Below are 20,112 nucleotides of genomic sequence, written 5' to 3' on the forward strand. Positions count from 1 at the left end.
TCAGGCCCAGTCTCCAACAGATACACCCTTGCTTAACCCATAATGTTAAAATTTGATTAGATGACCCCAACACTTACTAACACCCCCTCGACTTGTGGTTTTCACCCTTTAAAGATGCAATAATACAGCTTCCCCTCGGGGATGAGGTTCAGATCCCCAACTGGCCATCCCCCTGAGCTCAGAAAATAAAACTTGCATTTTAGGCTTCTGTATCTGAAGCAATTTTTCTTGGCTTCCACCCTGACCCCAACAGTGGCAACCCCCAGCAATAAAATTATTTTGTCCTTACTTCATAACTGTCATTTTGCTACTGTTATGAGTCATAGCGTAAATATCTGTGCTTTCCAATTGTCTTAGTTAACCCCTGCCTGTTTCGCGACCCACAAGTTGAGAACACTAAGAACGCTACTGAGAATTTTCCTTTTAAGTCATTGAGATAAATACTCTGTTGTTGTTGTTGGTTTTTTTTTTTAATCAATCAACTTTTTTTCTGTGGTGACAAAGATAATGTCATCGATATTCTGTCAGTATAATGGAGAAAAGTGGGTCTGACCTTCAGCTGCTTTCACCTGAAGTTGTTGATAGTGCTATCGGAATCTTTGTGTTCCTCCACGTTTCTGAATCCACTCTTCCCGCGATGTTCCTCTCTTAAGACTGAGTTTTTCTTCTACAGCATCTACGAGTCACAGCAGGAGACTATTTTGAAGGTTGAGTTTCTAATTCTAAGCTGAGACCTCTGATCACATGAAAGGCAAACAACGGAAGCAAGGGTGGTGAGGTAATCACCCATCTCACTCTTCTGAAGGCTTCTGGGAAGTCTGTGTGGCACTTGTTCATGATGTGCTCTAGCAAAGGGGTTCGTGTGACAAGGCACTTATTTCTGACACGAGTCTGTCTCGTACTTGGCTCCTTCCACAAGTGGACAAACTTTTTTTTTTTTTTTTAAATAAAACAAGTCCCTTAAAGAAATTCGAAGCGAGGTGGTAGACCTTCGTGAGGCCTGAGGCCATCAGCTTCCGGTGTGAAAGGCTAGTTCCCTTATAGCACGCTTTTGTACTGTATAGTACAGGAACGGGAAGTGGCCTGTACGCAGCTTTGCGCCTGCGCCAAAGGCCCCACGCGCTTGCGCAATGCCAAGGGCCTGCTCCAGTTGTGCGCAGGTGCCGGAAGAGCAGCTTTGGGCCATGGCGGCAGGCGCGATGCGGGGCTTGGCAGTGGCCGGCGGAGGCGAGAGCAGCGACAGTGAGGATGACGGCTGGGATATTGGGTATCTCGACTGGTCATCTCAGGTAGTGGAAAAGGCAGCTTCTCTCGACAGCACTGGATTTGGGCCTCCCTTGGCTTTCGAAAGCTAGGCCCAAACACGTGAACCCACTTCCCCACCCCCCCCACCCCCCATGCCCTGTTCCCTAACTTTCTGACAAGGTTTTGGATTACGCACGTGTTTCAGGTTATTAAGCAAACCAGCAAAATGCTACCCTGCTTACCAACTGCGGTTTCATCAGTTCCATCCTTTAGAACACCTGGATTTGGCGCGTCGTTACCTACTCCCTGTAAGATTTTTAGACACCGGTTCGTCGCGTGCTTTATTTGCTGGCCAACGCGAAATGACCCTGCGTAGTTAACAAAACATTGCTATTTCCTGATGCATTGTAAGTGAAAATATACACGATGAGAATTTTAACTTCCTGTTCTTTTAGAAATTAAAAAGGCCTTTACCCATTGAAGAGAAGAATGAAACATTTAAAAAAGCGCTGAGCACCGGAGACATTGCCTTGGTGGAAGAACTTTTGGATTCGGGTGAGAGATAAGGAACGCTGTCGAGTGAATAGCTGATTTAGTGCCTTATTTTAAAGTTTGTGCCGTTTTCTGCAGAGTGTTAACACATTAGTTCTATTACCAGGGTCTTAGTTGGTTTTTTGTCTTCCTTATTTTCTTCCTCTACACTCTCATTAGGAGTGAGTCTAATTACTTTGCATTTGTTCTTGCACCTTCTTTTAAGAAGCTTGTTCTGACTAATCCTACCCCACCTTGATCACCCTTTTTAAAATACTTTCTTGGCTATAAGACGGTTCTTAAGAACTCTTTCAGAGTGCTATGAGGTTGTGCATGCCTGAAAGCCCAGCACTCGGGGAGGCAGAGGCAAGCAGATCTCTGAGTTTAAGACCAGCCTGGTCTGCGAATTGAGTCCAGGACAGCCAAGACTACACAAAGAAACTCTATCTGAAAAACAAAACAAAACAAAACAAAACAAAACCTAACCGGCCCCACCCCCAAAATCTTTCAGGTTTTGTTATCTTCTGCGTGTTGTTATGTTTTGGTGGCATAAGGCCTGCGTTTGCTATCACAAATGAATGTCTGGATATTCTAGTTTCAAATTGTTAGTTTTTTTTAATATAAAATATAGTTTTATCCTAAGTCCCATAAAACTTTCTTTTAAGTTACATAAAATTTATTTTTAAACTACCTACACATACAAATTAAATTGTTGACTCTAAAAGTGACGTTATCCAAGGACTAACAAGTGTTAAACAGCTTCAAGAGACAAAATATACACACACAGAAAAATATGAGGCAGTGGACAACAATTGCTTTTCTTCTACACTAAACACAATATATTGTTTACTGAAAATACATCCCTGTGGCACAAGATCAGGTTTTGATTTCTAACCATACCACTCGATGGCTCTGAAATATTAAATAAGCTATCAAACTTTTGTAGGCTTCATTTTCCTCCTTTTTAAAAGGATAGCAAAATTTATCCAGTGTTATTAAAATTAAGATATAGGTTCATTTTAATTTTAGCTTAACATATGTAATCAATATGTAAATCTTAGCTATTATTTTTGTAGCAAATGAGATCTCTCACTTTGTGAACAAACACTGAACTTTGACAGTCACTTGACAGTGGTCAGTAAGATTTAAATAAGGAAATAGGAGGACTGGCTATGTAATATACATCTATGTGTAGTGAGCATAGTAATAATTGGGGTAGAATAGGCGGAAGTTTGTTTCTCAGAATAATAGGACTAGGAATGTTGAAGGAGATGGAGGTGCATAAGGTTTTCAGACTTACCTGGGCCAGTGTAGGCTTCGGCCTCTTCTAAAGGGCCAACTGCTAAGTGGTCAGCCATTTGAATTTTTTCTTTACTTACAAAACATTTTAAAACTAATTTTTAAAAGCCAATAATAAAAGTATAGACATAAGGACAAAGGTAATTTACCTTTGCTTCCACAAAATAAGTATTACAGTTGATAATCAGTAAGAATTTTTGTACCAAAAGTCAACATTTACTTCTCTTTTCTGTCGTACTTTTTCTTTCTATCTTTGATGCCACAGTTTTAGTAAAGATTAACAAAGAAAAGAATAATAATGAAATAATGATTGTTACCTTAAACTCATTTTCTGATTATTATAGCAGTTTAAAGAGGAAAAAATTTTAGAAAGGACAAATACAAGCTCAAGCTTATATGCATATATATTTTTTCATATATATAATTAAGTACCACATATATATGTATATGTGCGTGTGTGTGTGTGTGTGTGTGTGTGTGTGTGTAATTTAGTACTGCATTTCCCCAGTAAAACCATATACATAATGACAATTTAACTAAGACAGTTGGAAAATTTACTTGTATAGTCTTCAGTGACTTAGTGTTTCAACTGGAAAAAAGTGAGGCCTTCAAAGCATTTCTTCAGTGATATGACTTTTATCTTTATAAGTGGAGTGCTGTAGCCAGAGACCATGAAAGTTTGTAAATTATAAAACATTAAAGCCAATGCTGTCTGTGCACCTTGTATGTGCCTGGTGCCAGGAAAGGGTATTGGAGCCCTGGACCTGGAGTTCTAGGCAGTTGTGAGTCACCATGTAGGTGCTGAGGATTAAACCCAGGTCTTCTGGAAAACAGTCAGTGCTCTTAACTGCTGAGTCATCCCTCCAACCACTTCAGTCTGCAAGTGTCAATGAGAAATTACCATTTAACTCTTGATATTGTCAACTCTTGATATTATTAAAGGAAGTGGTTTATATGAATGCAATGGGTTGGGTTCACTGCCTTATTATGTCTTTGTCCTTGCAACACAGCTTCTATATTTCTTAATCCTAGATTAGTCTAGCCTGTTTCTGTTTGTTTGCTTTGTATGGTCAAGTCGGTATTACTGGGAAAATTCCTAGTAATTCACGAGATTTGTAGATTTGGAGATTTTACTATGTCCTTTCTTGGGCAGTTATTGCCTGTCTCTGTCGCATTCTAATATGGTTTTTATATATAATGTGTGTGAATGTGTTGTCTACATGTCTGTGTAGCACATGCATGCAATGCCTCAGAGGCCAAAAAAGAGCATCGCATATCATGGAACTGGAGTTAAAGTTAGTTCTAAGCTCCCATGTGGGCACTGCGAATCAAACCAGGTGATCTAAAGAGCAACCAGTGCTCATAGCTCTTTACCCCTCTCTTTAGACCTGTCCCATCTAATAGTGACTAATTTAAACTTTATTTAAAATTCAAGGCTGACATTTCATATCTCTCCTTATTGTAGCTCACTGCTTGTTATTCATTTTTCTAAAGTAAAACTTTCTAAAAAGAAAAGTTTCTCTTTAGTCACACTTCCTCAAAGTAATTTTAAATTACAATGATGCTATCTTTGAATTTCCTTTTATTTTCCATTCCATTCCTCTCTCTTCACTGTTCTTTATTTTTGTATTATATACTTCCACCTTCCTATTGGTCTCCTTGCCTTCTGTCCCATTATCAACAGTAGTATATTGTTTATAATATAGATGCATGATAATACTGAGCCTTGGATTACAAATTGAAGTCTGCCTTTCCCAACAGAGCTTCATGGTCTAACCTAACTTTCAGTTTCATGCTTATCAGATCTATGAGTTAAATTTTGTGTTTGTAAGAACTAGCAGGCAAACATATACATGAGTTAAATATATGTACATTTACTTATATATATAGTTAAAAATAATTCTTTAAAACAAATTGTCTCTACATCGACAGGCATTAATGTAGACACCAGCTTCCGGTTTGGATGGACTCCTCTTATGTATGCTGCTAGTGTGGCCAATGTGGAGCTGGTTCGCTTCCTTTTAGACAGAGGTGCTAATGCAAGCTTTGAGAAGGGTAAGATGCTTGAGAAAATTTAAATGACTATTTACTGTGATACTTTGATTTCTAAGCAATAGTTATACTAAGTGAGAAAGTAAAATATTTTCAGCAAAAATCTATTAGTTGGATTATATAAATATAAAAATTCAAATTTAAAAGATAGATGTTTTTAAAAACTTTATCTCCAAGAAAATAAATTTACAACCTTGATTTTTTGTTATCTTATATTATTAATATATATTACGTAATATATACAAGTTATATTGTTATGTACTTTTAAATAATAGGCTAGATGATTTCGGTTGTTTTTGGAGGAAAAGTACACTGAAAGCAATATTGAAAAGCCAGTGATTTTGTGAAAAATTATTTAAAATCAGTTTGTGTAGTTAAAAACTGAAATATATTAAGGTTTTTTCATAGTTTGTAAAGCTGTTTTCTTCTTATTCAATAACTTCCATTTAGTGCTATGAGTCCATTCTAAACACAGGAGTGTGTATGTAACTCCAGTTTGCCGCACTGAAGCAGCGGTCACACTTTAGTAGGATGTTTTTAATAGCTCTGAATCCATTTCAAATTTCAGGTGTAAGTTTTGTTTCAGAATGGGTTTTCACCTATGTGAGGTACTTAACAGACTATTACTCTAATGTTCTGTATATTTACAGAAATGCCTCCATTAGTTATATTCTAGCTCTGCTTTTTCTTCTTATTTCAGCATTTGAAGACATCCCTCATTGAAACCCATATTTAAGAAAGAGAGTTTTGAAAGTATATACAATTCTTCGTTCAAAAAACCCATGGTTTTCCTTTTCTATTTAAAATCAGAGAAGTACTTGTGGTTGTAAAACATGTTTTATTTTCATAGGATATACACATAAATTCCTCCATGTCTACAAGAGCCCCATTCAGTAGTGAGGCCTGTTATAACTTTCATATCTATAAATTGGCTTTAACAAAATATGAAGACATCATGGTCATAACACTGTCAGTTATAAAGCCAGGTCTATGATAATTGTGGTTTATCTCCTTTGAGCCATTAATGGAAAGTGTGGCTGTGGGTGTGGATGTATGTTTGGTTGGTTTTGCTTTTGTCTTTAATCCTGATTTCTGCCACTTCAGAAAGCAGGATGAATTCAGAGTGCAAATGTCTGTAAACAAACAAACAACAAAAGTCCACCAGTGGGTGGGAGGCCAGAAAGATGGTTCAGTAGACAAAGGCACTTGCTGCCAAGCCACGTCTGATTATGTGAGTTTAATCCCTGGAACTCACATGATAGGAGAGAACCAATTTCCACGGGTTGTCTTCTGACCTCTGCATTGGTACAGTTTATGAACAAACCTCAAGGATTGTTAGAAGTGGAACAAAACCAAAAACTGTATCATTATTTTCCAGTCACAAATTCAGCAAGGCAAATTTTTAATCCATTAAAACTTTACATGCAAGCAATCTGAATATACAAATTCATTGTACCTAGCCACTTTTTATTCCCTTGAAAAATGGCAATACATGAAGAAAGTTAAGATATGAATTGAACACAGACTTTAAAAATGCAAAAGCCCCATCCGGGAACAGTGGCGCATGCCTGTAATCTCATCACTCCGGAGGCAGAGGCAGGTGGATCTCTGAGAGTTTGAGGCCAGCCTGGTCTACAAAGTGAGGCCAGCACAGTCAAAACTATACAGAGAAATTAAAAAAAAAAAAAAAAGCAAAAGACCTATTGCTGAGATGATGAGATCTGCATCGAATGATCCAGATGCAGTAAATGCTTAGAGTTGTGAAGAAGGCAATTAGAGACGCTTCCTCACTTCCTAATGTGTGGGCATTTCTTTGCTTTTCTACTCACATAGACAAGTTAACCATTTTGATAACTGCATGTTCTGCTCGTGGCTCAGAGGAGCAAGTCTTGAAGTGTGTAGAGTTACTCCTTTCACGAAATGTGGATCCAAATGTTGCTTGTAGGTAAGAGCCTAAATCTGTTAAAAATACTTTATACATACATATAATATATGTATATCAACCTGTTATACATTTGATAAAATGAATTCTTAAAAATCAATAACATTGTTTGCTTGGCCAAACGGTGAATGAAAATGCAAATGCGTCATAAAGTCATACTTTGATTGTATAAGATTATCAGGAGATAACATGAAGGTAAACATCTGGCTTTTAAACTTTAGAGGACTAAGATTTTGAAATTACAAGGAAAGAGAACTCTAAATCTGTTTCCTGTGAATTATAGCCTCAAAAGAAAATGGTTATTGAGTAATAGTACAGTAGTAAAGTTTCTCAAGTTTTTTTCTCCATCTAAGAATTAAGAATTTAAGTCTGGCAGGATGGATTAGCAGTTAAGAGAGGTATGTCATGTTTTTGCAAAGACTTAAGGTCAGTTCCCAGAACCCACATTGAGTGGCTCACAACAGCCTGGATCTTTAGTTTCAGGGAACCCAGCACCCTTTTCTAGACGCTCTGGGCACTTTCGTTTACATGCACACACCTACATACATGTATACACATACTTAAAACAATAATAAGTGTTCTTAAGAAAATTGACACTTTTATTTTTACAAATACTAAGAAAATACATAGAAGTGTTTTCCTTTCCCTAAGACTTCACCAGTTAGTTAGGTGATTGCATATATGACTAGCACTAGATACAAACAGTAAGTGTGCCACATGTATGTTTGGAAGTCACTTATAATAAACATAAATCACTTGAAATTTTCAGTTGACTTACTTGCCTGGTTTTATTTTCTATTCAATCTTCCTATTCTCTTTTTGTTTTAGCTACTCTTCAAAATGAAGAAAGTAGGAATTAGTATACATAAAATAAATGTCTAGTGTGGATGTAATCATTCATAAGTTACAATTGCAAATAGTTACTCTCCATTGCCTCAAATGTAGCAGCAATTATGCTGAACTTTGAAGTTTTCTTTGTATTTAGTTTGCTACCTATTAGATGAGACAAGCAGCCTTGGAAGGTACATGGCATTTCTAGATCTTTCCTAAAATAAAAAAGATTTTTACCTCATTGAAGTACTTCTCAAGAAGACCTATTTTGCTTTCCATACTACATTGATTTTGATTGTTATATCTCAAAGATATTGGTAACATTTAGCAGTCAGGAATCAGGGATGCCCAGTAAAAATATCTTATAATTCGTAGGTTATCCCTCCAAGCAAAGGGTTACTAACCCCAAAATGTCAATAGCAGTACAGTTAAGAAACCCTGATAAAGTGTTAAAAAGGCCAAGGCATACAGATAATTAACACTTAAAGATGAAAAAGAGTTGATATTTAAATATCTTAAATTTTTAGCATACCACGTCAAAGGATTATTTTTATTCTGTATAACTCTTAAGTGTATATTTTGGATCTATTGTACCTTGAAATTGAGACAAATGATCAAGACCTGAGTTGAATCGAATCCGTGGGTACTGTCATTAAGATTTGTACCTTTAGAAGTGGCCTGAAATGAGACTTGCCTCTCTGGACTCAGTGGAACACTGATTTTGCTATGAGTTCTTCAGTTTTGGATTTTGCTTCTTACTTTTATAAGATATTGTAGGCAGTAGTCAAGCATGGCAGCGTGGCCTGTTAGTTTTAGCATGCAAGAGTCTGAAGCAGAGGGTTGTGAGTTAAAGGTCAAGGTCAAGCCTGCACCACTTACAGAAAGACTATACCGACAGGAAGTAGTGAAATCTTTGCCCACTTACTGACTGGGTTCTAAGCATAATAGAGATGACAAATCGATCAGCATCCTGGGTTCTTTTAGTATGCCTCTTCACAGCTAGGTGTCATCTTTTAGATATATAAAATAGATCAGAGATGGCATGTGTCATGTAAAAGGAAAACAGTCTCCAAACTGAATTCAGTGAGATTTGGAGGGAAATGGGTAAATCATTAACAATGGGGAAAATGATTAAAACCTGTTTGATATCAAAAGTTTCAGTTTCCTGTAATATGTACAAAGTATACCAGAGATAAATGCAACAAAGGATTATTATTCAGATGTCAGGGAGAAAAACAAACATTTAGATGAATTTACTTTCAGTCTGTTGACATAGTCTCTTCATGAACAATTCTTTTGCACATACAAATTACCTCTTAGAATGATAGAAGAGTTATATATAAAACTTACAAAGGACTAATTTTGTAAAGCTGGATATAACCCGATTGCTAATTATCTAGGAAGATTTTCTTTAAAATAAGATCTGTAATTTTCTTTCATGAATAAAAGTAATAGAAAAGCCTTAAAGGTCAGGCTGTAAGCTAAAGGCTGAACTGTCTGAGCTGATGTCTGAAGTGGCTTGGGCATATCTGTATCTTATGGAGACATAGCAAAGTACAGAGTCTCAGCTTGTAGATAAAATACGGGGGCTGAAGAAAATGAGGGTTTGACTTCTTTGTTAGAAAAAAAGATCTAGGAGTCTGTGGGCTTTTATAATGAGACTGAATAATGTGAATTTCGAATTTTTGCCATAATGAATAGAAAGAATAAAAGTTAAGAGTAAATGTTGTATTTGCTTGAAGTCTTTGGAATGGTATTAAGGGATTTCTGTAATAATGTAATTTTTAAATTATCTGAAATTTATATGTAGTAAAGTGTTTACATGTTAGTGTATAATTGACTGTTTGAAGCATTATATTTTTCTGCTATCCACCTCTAAGTCAGAATATTCCTGTCTCTCTATGAATGTTACTAGTACCTTTTCCTGTTAAATTCCCTTTTAGTAGCTAATGTGTCATTTGCAACTGGTTTCTATAACTATAATAATTTTATTCTACAGATATTATATAAATAGAATTATATGATATTTGTGTTCTAATTTTCTTAACCAAAAATAATGAATATCACAGTTTCCATATTGTATATCAGTGATTTATTACTTGATATTCTAGCCTATGAATATTTGATAATAATTTTAAAACGAATTATGAAATATTTGTTTCATGGTTGTGGTTGTTTATATCACAAATGCCACCGTAGTCTTGGACATCTGAGTAGTTGGTTCCCAGTTGGTGGCGCTGTTTGTGGAGGCTGAGGACATGGAGAGGTTGAAGACAGATGCTGTCTCAGTTGCTCTCCACACTTTGGGTTGTTCAAAATCCGAGACCCAGCTTCTCCTCTAGCTCCATGCCCGCTACGTATTACTGTGCTTCCTTGCCGTGTCAGACTTTTATCCCTCTGGAACCATTAGCCAATTAAACCCTTGCTTCTATAAGGTGCTTTAGTCATTTGTCTTACCCCTGCAGTAGAAAAGAATAGCAAAAATAGCTGACATAATAAAATAGAAAGTTGCCTTAGAAATTGAAAGGGTAATATATATATTAAATTTCTATAAACTTATTTGCTAACTTTGAAAGGCAGAATTTAAAGCATTTTAAAATTAAGCTCAGGGAACATGAGTAGTTAGAGCATTGCTACCAGAACTTCATCCTTCTCTACCCCTGCCTGCCTGAGTGGAGTCAGGTGCCTTGAGTAGTTCCCTTGGGTAGCACGGACTGGTCCACACATACGTTAACTACCTCATTGCTTACAGGAGACTGTGCTTTGTGCTTGAGATTGCTATTTGGCTACTTCAACAACTACCTTGTATCAGTGCTGAATATTATTAGCACCAAATGGTTGTCTGTTTTCATTTTTTCTCTTCTTTACCCCATATAGTTCACTGTTGTACTTTCCTTCCTCTCTCGCACCCTGCTTTGTTCCCTCCTTTCTGTCTGGAACTATTTTTTAGACGGTTTAGAGAAATTAGCCGTTGTTTGATAAAGTGCAAATCAAGTTCCTGTTGTGTAGTAAGTGGAAGGAACTCTTGTAGGTGACATGAAATTGAACTTTTCTACCTTCATTGTTCACTGGAGGTCTTTCTGCTTCCAGGTACATTCTAGCTACCAAGAAAGGGCAGAAAAATAAATCACCCAGCACCCAGGAACCAAGACTGTCCCTGTAGGAGTTGCTCTTGTCTCATAGATCTATGGATTCTCACCTGTTTGCAGAGCCAACAGTCTCTCCATTAGTATGCTGGTTGCTCTAAGTTCTGATGATGTTCTTTTCTTACCTATTCAGTTGACCTGGGAGAAAGCTTCCCAACCATTCTCTTTCAAGGAAGTCTAAAAAGTAAAACAAATGCAGCTTAGCCTTTTTGTAGTGGGCCTTTTATTTTTCATTTAAACTGGCTGTGTAGATCAGCCTTACATTGCTTCTATAATACTGGTATTAAAGGTATGTGTCACCATGTCCAGCTATAGCACAATTCTTAACTGCTTTGATACTATTGCTGCTGCTGCTGCTGCTGCATTTTTATGTAAGTAGATAACTAAGTATGTAAATCTGGGGCCAATAAAATGGCTTAACAGGTAAAAGTGCTTTTCTGCACTCTAAGCTAAAACTTCACTAATGTGGTAAATGTGCCATATTAAAGGACAATTTTCTATGCTGTTTGGGGGCTTTTTTTCTGTTGGTAACAGCTCTTGTGTCTTTTTTTTTCTTTTTTATTATATGGAAGTGTATTATGTGAGCATGGGAGAGAAGGAAGGGGGAAGGAGGGTTACCCCAGAGAGAGACAGAGATAAGGAAAGAGCTTGTGTCTTTTCTTAATTGCCAGATGCAGTCATTAGATTTTTAAAACTTACTGTGTGAACAATATGAGGCAATCAATCATATGTCAGTGAAAATTTTGCTTATTCTAAAAGGTGTCTAGGACATTGTCTGTTCAGGTATCATGTCATCTTAAATTTGGATATTGAGGTTCCCTGGACTATTGTGGAGGTATGATCATGGAGATTTTTTTTTCACCTAGAAAATACCACCCCTTGAGTCCAAGCTTAATATGTCTTAAGTATGATTTATCAAGTCCTTCACCATGTATATCCCAGGACTGTTAATTCTCATATTCAAAGCCATTTTCCCATTGGTTTCTGTGAACTGGCAAGGTTCCTTGACCAAAAGCAATTGTAAAAAGTTAGCTTTCCCACTGGCTTTTTGCTCTCTGGACTTCAGTTCAGTGAGTCTTTGCTGTCTTTGTTCTCAAGAAAATTTAATTTTAAAAGAAATATAACTACTTAAGGTATCTTCACATCTTTGATCCAAATTATCTAGCTCACCATGTTGACAAAGAGGAATTAACACCTTCTCGTTTTAATTGGCTTTTATATTTATAACTGTTTCAGTTTCTGCTCTGTGTTTATTTTCTGTGTGGATCTCTTTTAAAAATAATATTAATTTAACATTTCATACATTTTCCATGTTGGTACAAAGAAATTTACTTCATTCTTTTATTGCTTTATTATTTTCCTTTCTTTCTTTGGTGTTAATGGCAAAGAGCTAACAACTTGAAACTAATTTTTAAAATTAATGCTCTAAGACAGAGCCACAATTGTATTTTTCTTAAATGTTATGCACTTAAGTGCTTAGCGGGCAAAGATTTTCTCCCATTCTGTAGGCTTCTTTCACTCTACTGATAGTTTCCTTTGCTGTGCAGAAACCTTTTCATTTCCTCTGTCCCATGAGTTGATTTACTAGTTAACTTCTTGTGATGTTGAAGTCTTGTGCAGAAAGTCTTTGCCTAATACTGTATCTTCGAGTGCATTTCCCATGCTTTCCCTAAAAGTTTCAGAGTTTCAACTTCATGGAGTCTGTTATCTGCCTCCACCTTTATATGGGTTCTCTGGATCAAGCTTATGTGGCAGGCTTGCACAGCCAGGGCCTTTACCACTAAGCCATCTTATCAGACATGTGTCTTAACATTTGCTGCCTTCCAAGCACTGTTAATTGCTTTTAAATATGTTGTCTAAATACTGCTTATAAATCAGTCATAAATGGAGCGGACATTTTTATTGTTAAAGTACTAGCCTTGTAAAAGCATGTGTAACCTAATGTTTCTTGTTTTTAGAATTTGTGAGATTTCCCCCTAGTTTACTGGAAGAGTATATATATATTTATATTTAGAAGGTCCTATTTCTGGCAAAGAATTTTGGTAAATTTGGATTTCTCAGTCATGAGATAAGAGTTCTACAAACTTATGTGGCATTTTAACTTCAGTAGATGTTTTATTACCATTGATAAACCATTAACCAATGCTCAAGGTTTTGACGTAGTCATTGTGTGGTTATTAACTTGTTGAATATTATTGCCTAGTCTTAAAAAAAAAAAAAAAAAGAAGACAGACCCTGGGAAATTTTTCACCTCTTTCTCAGAGTATAAATTTAGTTATAAATGTCACTGGAGCAGCTTGATAGAGTGAGTATAGTGTGACTTGCCACAAGAGCATGCTTCTATCTTAAATAATGTGTGGCACAGCTTGCCTTTGACAACACCAGCAGACGCCATGACAACATTCTTCCAGAAACTTACAAAACATTACTGGAAATGACCATTTACTTCCTGGTGTTTTTCCTTTTCTTTTTAAAGTTATATATACATAGTTGACAGATTTTTGTTGTGAATATGTAAATAACAAATAGGTCCATGGAGTAAGTACAAGTTTTCCATGACTGAAGAAATCCATTCTGTTCTCTCAAAGATAGTAACTAAGTAGTTTAGTGAAGACCCCAATCCTTTTAAAACACAAATGTATTCACATGCAAATGTATACATGCACACTGTTCATTTCACTAAAAATGTGTGGGATCTTTCCGTGAATACTTAATAACTTTATCTTTGTTTGAGAGCTCTACTGTATTCATATTGCCAGTACACTGACCTTATTAAACATGATCATGTTGACGACATTAAGTTGTGTGCACCTTGACAGTTTTGTATCATGTAGTGGATGAGTGTTATGTCTCACGAGCCAGATTTCTTAAGGTTTGAGCTTCCACTTTATGTTTTTCTAACTCTATAATTTTGTTATTTATATTTTCAGCTTTGTTTTTATAATGAAAGTATCATATTATGAAGGTGTTTTTCTGTTTTGAGCTATTGCTTGGTATAGACTAAGGCACCCAATGTTACTCTAGCAAGGATATGAACATTAATTCTGTAACAAACTTCCAGGAGTTTATTACTTTAAAAGTTCATACATTTTGAAGATATAACTTCAAAATAACTGTTTACTAGCTCATATTGTATGCTTTCTGAAAGAAATTTCACTTTATGTTCTGCCAATGTATAAATAAGTCATGTGCATGTGTATGTCTGTCTATGTTGCTAGGGATCAATTTTTATTTGCTTTCATTTAAAATAAGAACTGTAATCTTCCTTTTAAATATCAATTAATTGATGATATCTATTTTTCATTGGGATACTTAGTCCATTATCATTATCAGATATCTATCATTTAGTGAATGCAATTTTTTCTAATTTTGATTGAGGATCAAATTTTGTATTGTTATTCAACTCCCTATCTTGTCAGTTATTTTTTCTTTCATTGTTCCCTGAGTGGCTACCCTAGAAATCAAAACACCAACTCTTTAATTATTAAAGTCTACTATAAATTAGTGTTTTTACTAGTTCCTGGGATAGGGTAGAATCTTAGAATGTTTTAACTTCATTTGCATTTGTGTGTATTGACATGCATTTAAATTTATATTTGATATATACAACGAAAAACAAATTATTATTATCTTATTATTATTGTAGCAATTATGCTATTAATTTTAATTTTCCCCACTTAATTATCTTCTCTGGGGTTCTTGATTCTGCCCTGCATATTGTTTCAATCAGTAATCCTTTTCCTTTTAGAACTATGTCTGTACATGTGCATATATGTAAGTAATAATAACTAATGAAACAACAGGACCATTAATTTGAAAGTTACTTTCTTTTAATACCTACTAAAACTTTCTGTTGTTGTATACTCTGGTGTTCCTTTTGAAAAGTCCAGCTATTCTTATTTTTAATCCTTTTACGATACTGAATTTTTACCTTTTGTTGTTTTAATTTCCTTGGGGTTTTTGACGTGGGATTACAGGTGTGCGCCACCACACCCAACTCAGTTGGTCGTTTTTAAAAAGTAGCTATCTATACTACGCAAAGTTATTGTTTTCTTGGTATTTATTCCAATCTTCCCACATTTTACCTGCTTTTTAAAAATAATAGCAACAACAAATTGCATTTTCTTGTTATATATTAGTTTGTGTACATGAGACACCATATATTTACACAATGCCTTATGTGTACGTGCAGGCACACTAACACATTTCCTAGAACATACAGAATCAGCTCTGCAACTTGAGCTCATTACCTCTAGGGATTATTCATTTCTTTGTATGTCTAGATCTATAATTAAAGCCATTGAAAATTCATTTTTGCCTTTGTAAAATTTGTACATAAGTGTCCTTTTTTTCAATGCTCATAGGCAACATTTCAGATAGTTCCTGATTTGAGAAAATTGCAGTGCGTAGTCTTCAGAATAAAAGGGACTCCATTAACAATGCATACCTCTGTCATGTTTAGACGTGAAGCCCAATATAATTAATATTGCCTTTGTAGCTTCATTTCAAGGCCAAAGATTAAAAAAACAACGTAAACTTGTGACTCTAAAAGCAATGGTTCCTATGCTAGTTTCCTGAGCATTTTTGTTTGTTTGTTTGTTTATTATGCATGTGTATGTTGTATCTTCGTAGGCAGATACATGCGAGAGCATCCCTGTGGAGGTCATAGAACAACCTTGTGACAGAAGTCTCTCCTACCCTTCCTTGTGTTCTGGAAATAAACCTTGAATCACATAGCAACAGTTGCCTTTATGCACAGAGCCATTTTAGCACCGTATGCTTCCTTAATATATTTTATAAACATGAGTCTCCTTATTCCATATCAAGGTTAACTGGACATTCTTTTTTTTTTTCCCCCTTGGTTTTTCAAGACAGGGTTTCTTTGTGTAGTCTTGGCTGTCCTGGACTCACTTTGTAGACCAGGCTGACCTCAAACTCACAGGGATCCTCCTGCTTTTGCCTCCCGAGTGCTGGTATTAAAGGCGTGGGCCACCACTACCCAGCAACTGCTACATTCTTTTAAACTATTTATTTCTTCCTTCTTGGCCTCTGCTGTTTTCTAATGAAAAGTGAGCTGTATCATTGTCCTTATGATTTCCTCTCCAGCCCTGGGTTCTTGGTGCCAGAATCTGTAGGGAAGAGGGTTCTTGCCATAAGATGCTGAGTACTTTTTTATTACTAAATATATAGATCTCTAACTGATTTTTTATTTTATTGAAAAATTTTTATTATATAAGATAGGTGATTATGTTTCCTCTTTCCCCAGTTCCTCCCTACATCCTACCCACCTTCCTAGCCACCCAACTTTGTTATTCTCTCCCTCCCTCCCCCCTTTCTCTCTCTCCCTCTCTCTCCCTCTCTCTCTCTTTCTTCTCTCTCTCTCTCTCTCTCTCTCTCTCTCTCTCTCTCTCTCTCTCTCAAAATTAAAAGCAAATAATCAAAAGATAAATGTTTCTATTATTTGGAGAGGGGATGGAGATTTTTGAGACCAGGTTTCTCTATGTAGCCCTAGCTATCATGAAATTCACTCTGTAGACCAGGATGGTCTTGAACTCAGAGCTCTGCCTGGCTCTGCCTAGTTACTTTTTTTCTTAAATATAATACACACACACACACACACACACACACACACAGAGGTAGGGAATGGGAGAGGGAGGGAGGGAGGGAGGGAGGGAGGGAGGGAGGGAGAGAGAATAAAATATTATCAAAATGATTCTAAAATTTGTTTGATTTTTTAAAAGGTTATGCATCTTATTTTGTATGCTTAGGGTTTTGACTACTTGATTTGTCTTTTAGAAAGTCTGGAAATTTTTGCTAGTTTTTAATATTTCCTTTAAGTATTTGTACTAGTCTCCCAAAAAATAGTTTCTTCTGGCTTACATAGTTAATAGTTTTCTTAGAAGAAGGAAAGATTATTTTAATGAGATCAGGTAGTGAGATGAATCAGAGCTGGGGGATTACTCTTACTTATAATCCTTAGTATCAATTCAAACTTCAGTGGCTTACCTGAGCCATTCTCCCTTTGTGAATAACAAATGCCAGATGTGATGGAATGCTACGATCCTCTTAACATCCGGGTTTTCTTGTTTTATAGTTCCCTTCCACAATACACATATTGTTTAAGTTTAGGAAACGGAAAAATAAAGAACCAAATAAACAACTTTGTATATTCTGGGTCACTTTTTTTTTTTGGTACTATTTCCAGATTTGTTTTTAATCACTGTATTTTACTTACTATTTACAGAATATTTAGGACCACTGTGTTTCATTCATCAATTAAGTTTTTGAGTTTGCCTACAAATTGATTGCTTTCGTTATGGCATCTCATACATACAGGTCTGTACATTTTGTTCATACTCATCGTGTTTCCCCACTGCCCACACTTGCTGAGCTTCCTTCCCCAAATAGTCTTACCTGCTGCCCTACTGTGCTCTCGCCACATGCATGGCTACCCTCACTTCCTGCTAACTGCCCTGGTTAAGATTTTTATCTTCCTCTTCCAAGGGCCTTCTCTATAACACATACACACACTCAAACACACACCTTATATAAAGTATTTGTATGAAAGAAAATGTGAGGTATTTGTCTGACTCTGTCTTATTTTACTCAGAACAGTGTCTGTAAATTCTAATCACTTTTCGGTAAATTTATGTTTTCATTTTTTTATTACTGCTGAAAAATGACATGCTATCTATATACTGCATTTTCCTTAAAAGGTCATCTGTTGATGGGCATTCACACTAGCTCCATTTATTAACTCTTGTGGAAAGAGCAGCAATAAAATGTCATGTCCAAGTGTCTCTGTAGTTAGACTTAGGTTTTTTGGAGTGGCTTAACTGTGTTATAAGATTTTTAGATTTTTTTTTTAGGAACCTCTGCACTGACCTCCACAGTAGCTAGACTAGTTTAGAATCCCATGTGTTCTCTTTGTCTGCATCTTCACTTGCATTTGTATTCTCATCTTGATAATTTTAATATATCAACTACATTTAGAAATTCGTTCACATTTCTTCTACTTTTTTAGTTGAGAGCAATATAGGTTTTTAAGGTATGTCTTAATGATTTTATGAATTTTTTTATATCTGTAGTACTGTTTCCATTTTCACCTATAATTTTATTAGTGTCTTTTCTTTTGACTAAGGCTTCAAAGAACTCGTTGCTTCATTGAGTCTTTGTATTTATGTTCCCACATCATTTATTTCTACCATAATTTTAATTATTTCTTCACATCTACTGATTCCCATTTATTTGATTTATTCTTCTTTTTCTAAAGTTCAAAGGTGTAACATTAAGTTGAGTATTTGGTAGCACTTTGAATTTTTTAATGTAGGCATTTGTAGCTATAAACTTTCTTCTTAGGGATGCTTTTATTACATCCCATAAGTTTTGGTGTATTGTATTGGGGTTTTTGTTTGTTTGTTTGTTTTTGTCACTTTGGTATAAGCTACAGTCATCTAGGAAGAGAGAACATCATTTGAGGAGTTAACTCCATCAGATTGGCCTGTGGGCAAGCCTTTGGCACATTTTTGTGATTAATGATTGATATGGGAGAGCCTAGCACACTTTGGACAGTGTCATTCCTGGGGTCTTGGTCCTAGGTTATATAAGAAGGCAGAGTGTGGGAAAAGATCTTCACCAACCCTACATCTGACAAAGGTCTAATATCCAAAATATATAAAGAACTCAAGAAATTAAACACCACCAAACCAAATAACCCAGTTGAGAAATGGGGCATGGAACTATACAGAGAATTCTCAACAGAGGAATATCAAATGGCTGAGAAACACTTAAAGAAATGCTCAACCTCCTTAATCATCAGGGAAATGCAAATCAAAACAACTCTGAGATTCCATCTTACACCCATCAGAATGGCTAAGATCAAAAATTCAAGCGACACCACATGCTGGCGAGGATGTGGGGAGAGAGGAACACTCCTTCATTGCTGGTGGGAATGCAAACTAGTACAACCACTTTGGAAATCTATCTGGTGCTATCTCAGAAAAATGGGAATAGGGCTTCCTCAAGACCCAGCTATTCCACTCCTTGGAATATACCCAGAAGATGCTCCAGCACACAACAAGAAAATTTGCTCAACCATGTTCATAGCAGCCTTATTCATAATAGCCAGAACATGGAAACAGCCTAAGTGTCCCTCAATAGAAGAATGGATAAAGAAACCGTGGTACATATACACTATGGAATACTATTCAGCTATTAAAAACAAGGAATTCCCGAAATTTGTGGATAAATGGATTGAGCTAGAAATGATCATAATGAGTGAGTTAACCCAGAAGCAGAAAGACTCAAATGGTATATACTCACTTATATCTGCATATTAGTCCAAGGGGCATGTCCCACGAAAGCCTTCACTTACCAGGAAACTGAGACAGAGGGGAGGACATTCTAGTGGGACTCTAGATGAGAGAAGCATGGGAGAATGGCAAAGTAGAAGGATCCAGAGGGTCCTAGAAGCCTACAAGTAGAATATTATGATAGGCAGATTTGGGCACAGGGGTCCCGCTCAAACTAAGGCACCAGCCAAGGACAATACAGGCGGTAAACCTTAAACCCCTACCCAGATCTAGACAATGGACAGAACACTCTCCACAGTAGAGTAGAGAGTGGGATATTACTTTCTCACATACTCTAGTGCCTCACCTTTGACCATGTCCCCTGGAGGGGGAGACCTGGTGGCACTCAGAGGAAGGACAGCAGGTTACCAAGAAGAGACTTGATACCCTATGAACATATACAGGGGGAGGTAATCCCCCTCAGGAACAGTCATAGGGGAGGGGAATAAGGGGAAAATGGGAGGGAGGGAAGAATGGGAGGATACAAGGGATGGGATAACCATTGAGATGTAACAAGAATAAATTAATAAAGGAGAAAAAAAAAAAAAGAAGGCAGAGTGCTTGTCCGAAGTAGTCCCTACTCTCCACACATGAGATCCACAAGGAGACTGTGCTACAACTGAGCAGTGGGTCTAAGTTCCACATCATACATGGTCCTTGATTGATGGCATTTAAAACGTTTTTATTGCCTTGAATATTCACTGACAATGAGACA

The 20,112-nt window shown here is 36.4% G+C and overlaps 1 protein-coding gene across 3 annotated transcripts in view; it reads left to right on the forward strand.

Annotated features, from left to right (window-relative positions):
* Nucleotides 1–1,135: 1,135 nt before the first annotated feature.
* Nucleotides 1,136–20,112, forward strand: part of ASZ1 (ankyrin repeat, SAM and basic leucine zipper domain containing 1) — a 44,205-nt gene continuing 25,228 nt past the window's right edge. For 2 of the 3 annotated variants that reach the window (XM_084785746.1, XM_084785747.1), the window contains exons 1-4: nucleotides 1,136–1,289; nucleotides 1,701–1,800; nucleotides 5,008–5,130; nucleotides 6,961–7,072. In XM_084785746.1, the coding sequence (XP_084641872.1) occupies nucleotides 1,185–1,289; nucleotides 1,701–1,800; nucleotides 5,008–5,130; nucleotides 6,961–7,072 (440 nt within the window). In that variant the 5' untranslated portion in view covers nucleotides 1,136–1,184. Of the gene's footprint in view, nucleotides 1,290–1,700; nucleotides 1,801–5,007; nucleotides 5,131–6,960; nucleotides 7,073–20,112 lie in introns of those variants that run through there. The other variant, XM_084785748.1, reaches the window with a different exon arrangement.

The sequence above is a fragment of the Acomys minous genome (assembly GCF_964271855.1).
Source record: "Acomys minous genome assembly, chromosome: 6".
In the NCBI taxonomy this organism is placed as follows: Eukaryota; Metazoa; Chordata; class Mammalia; order Rodentia; family Muridae; genus Acomys; species Acomys minous.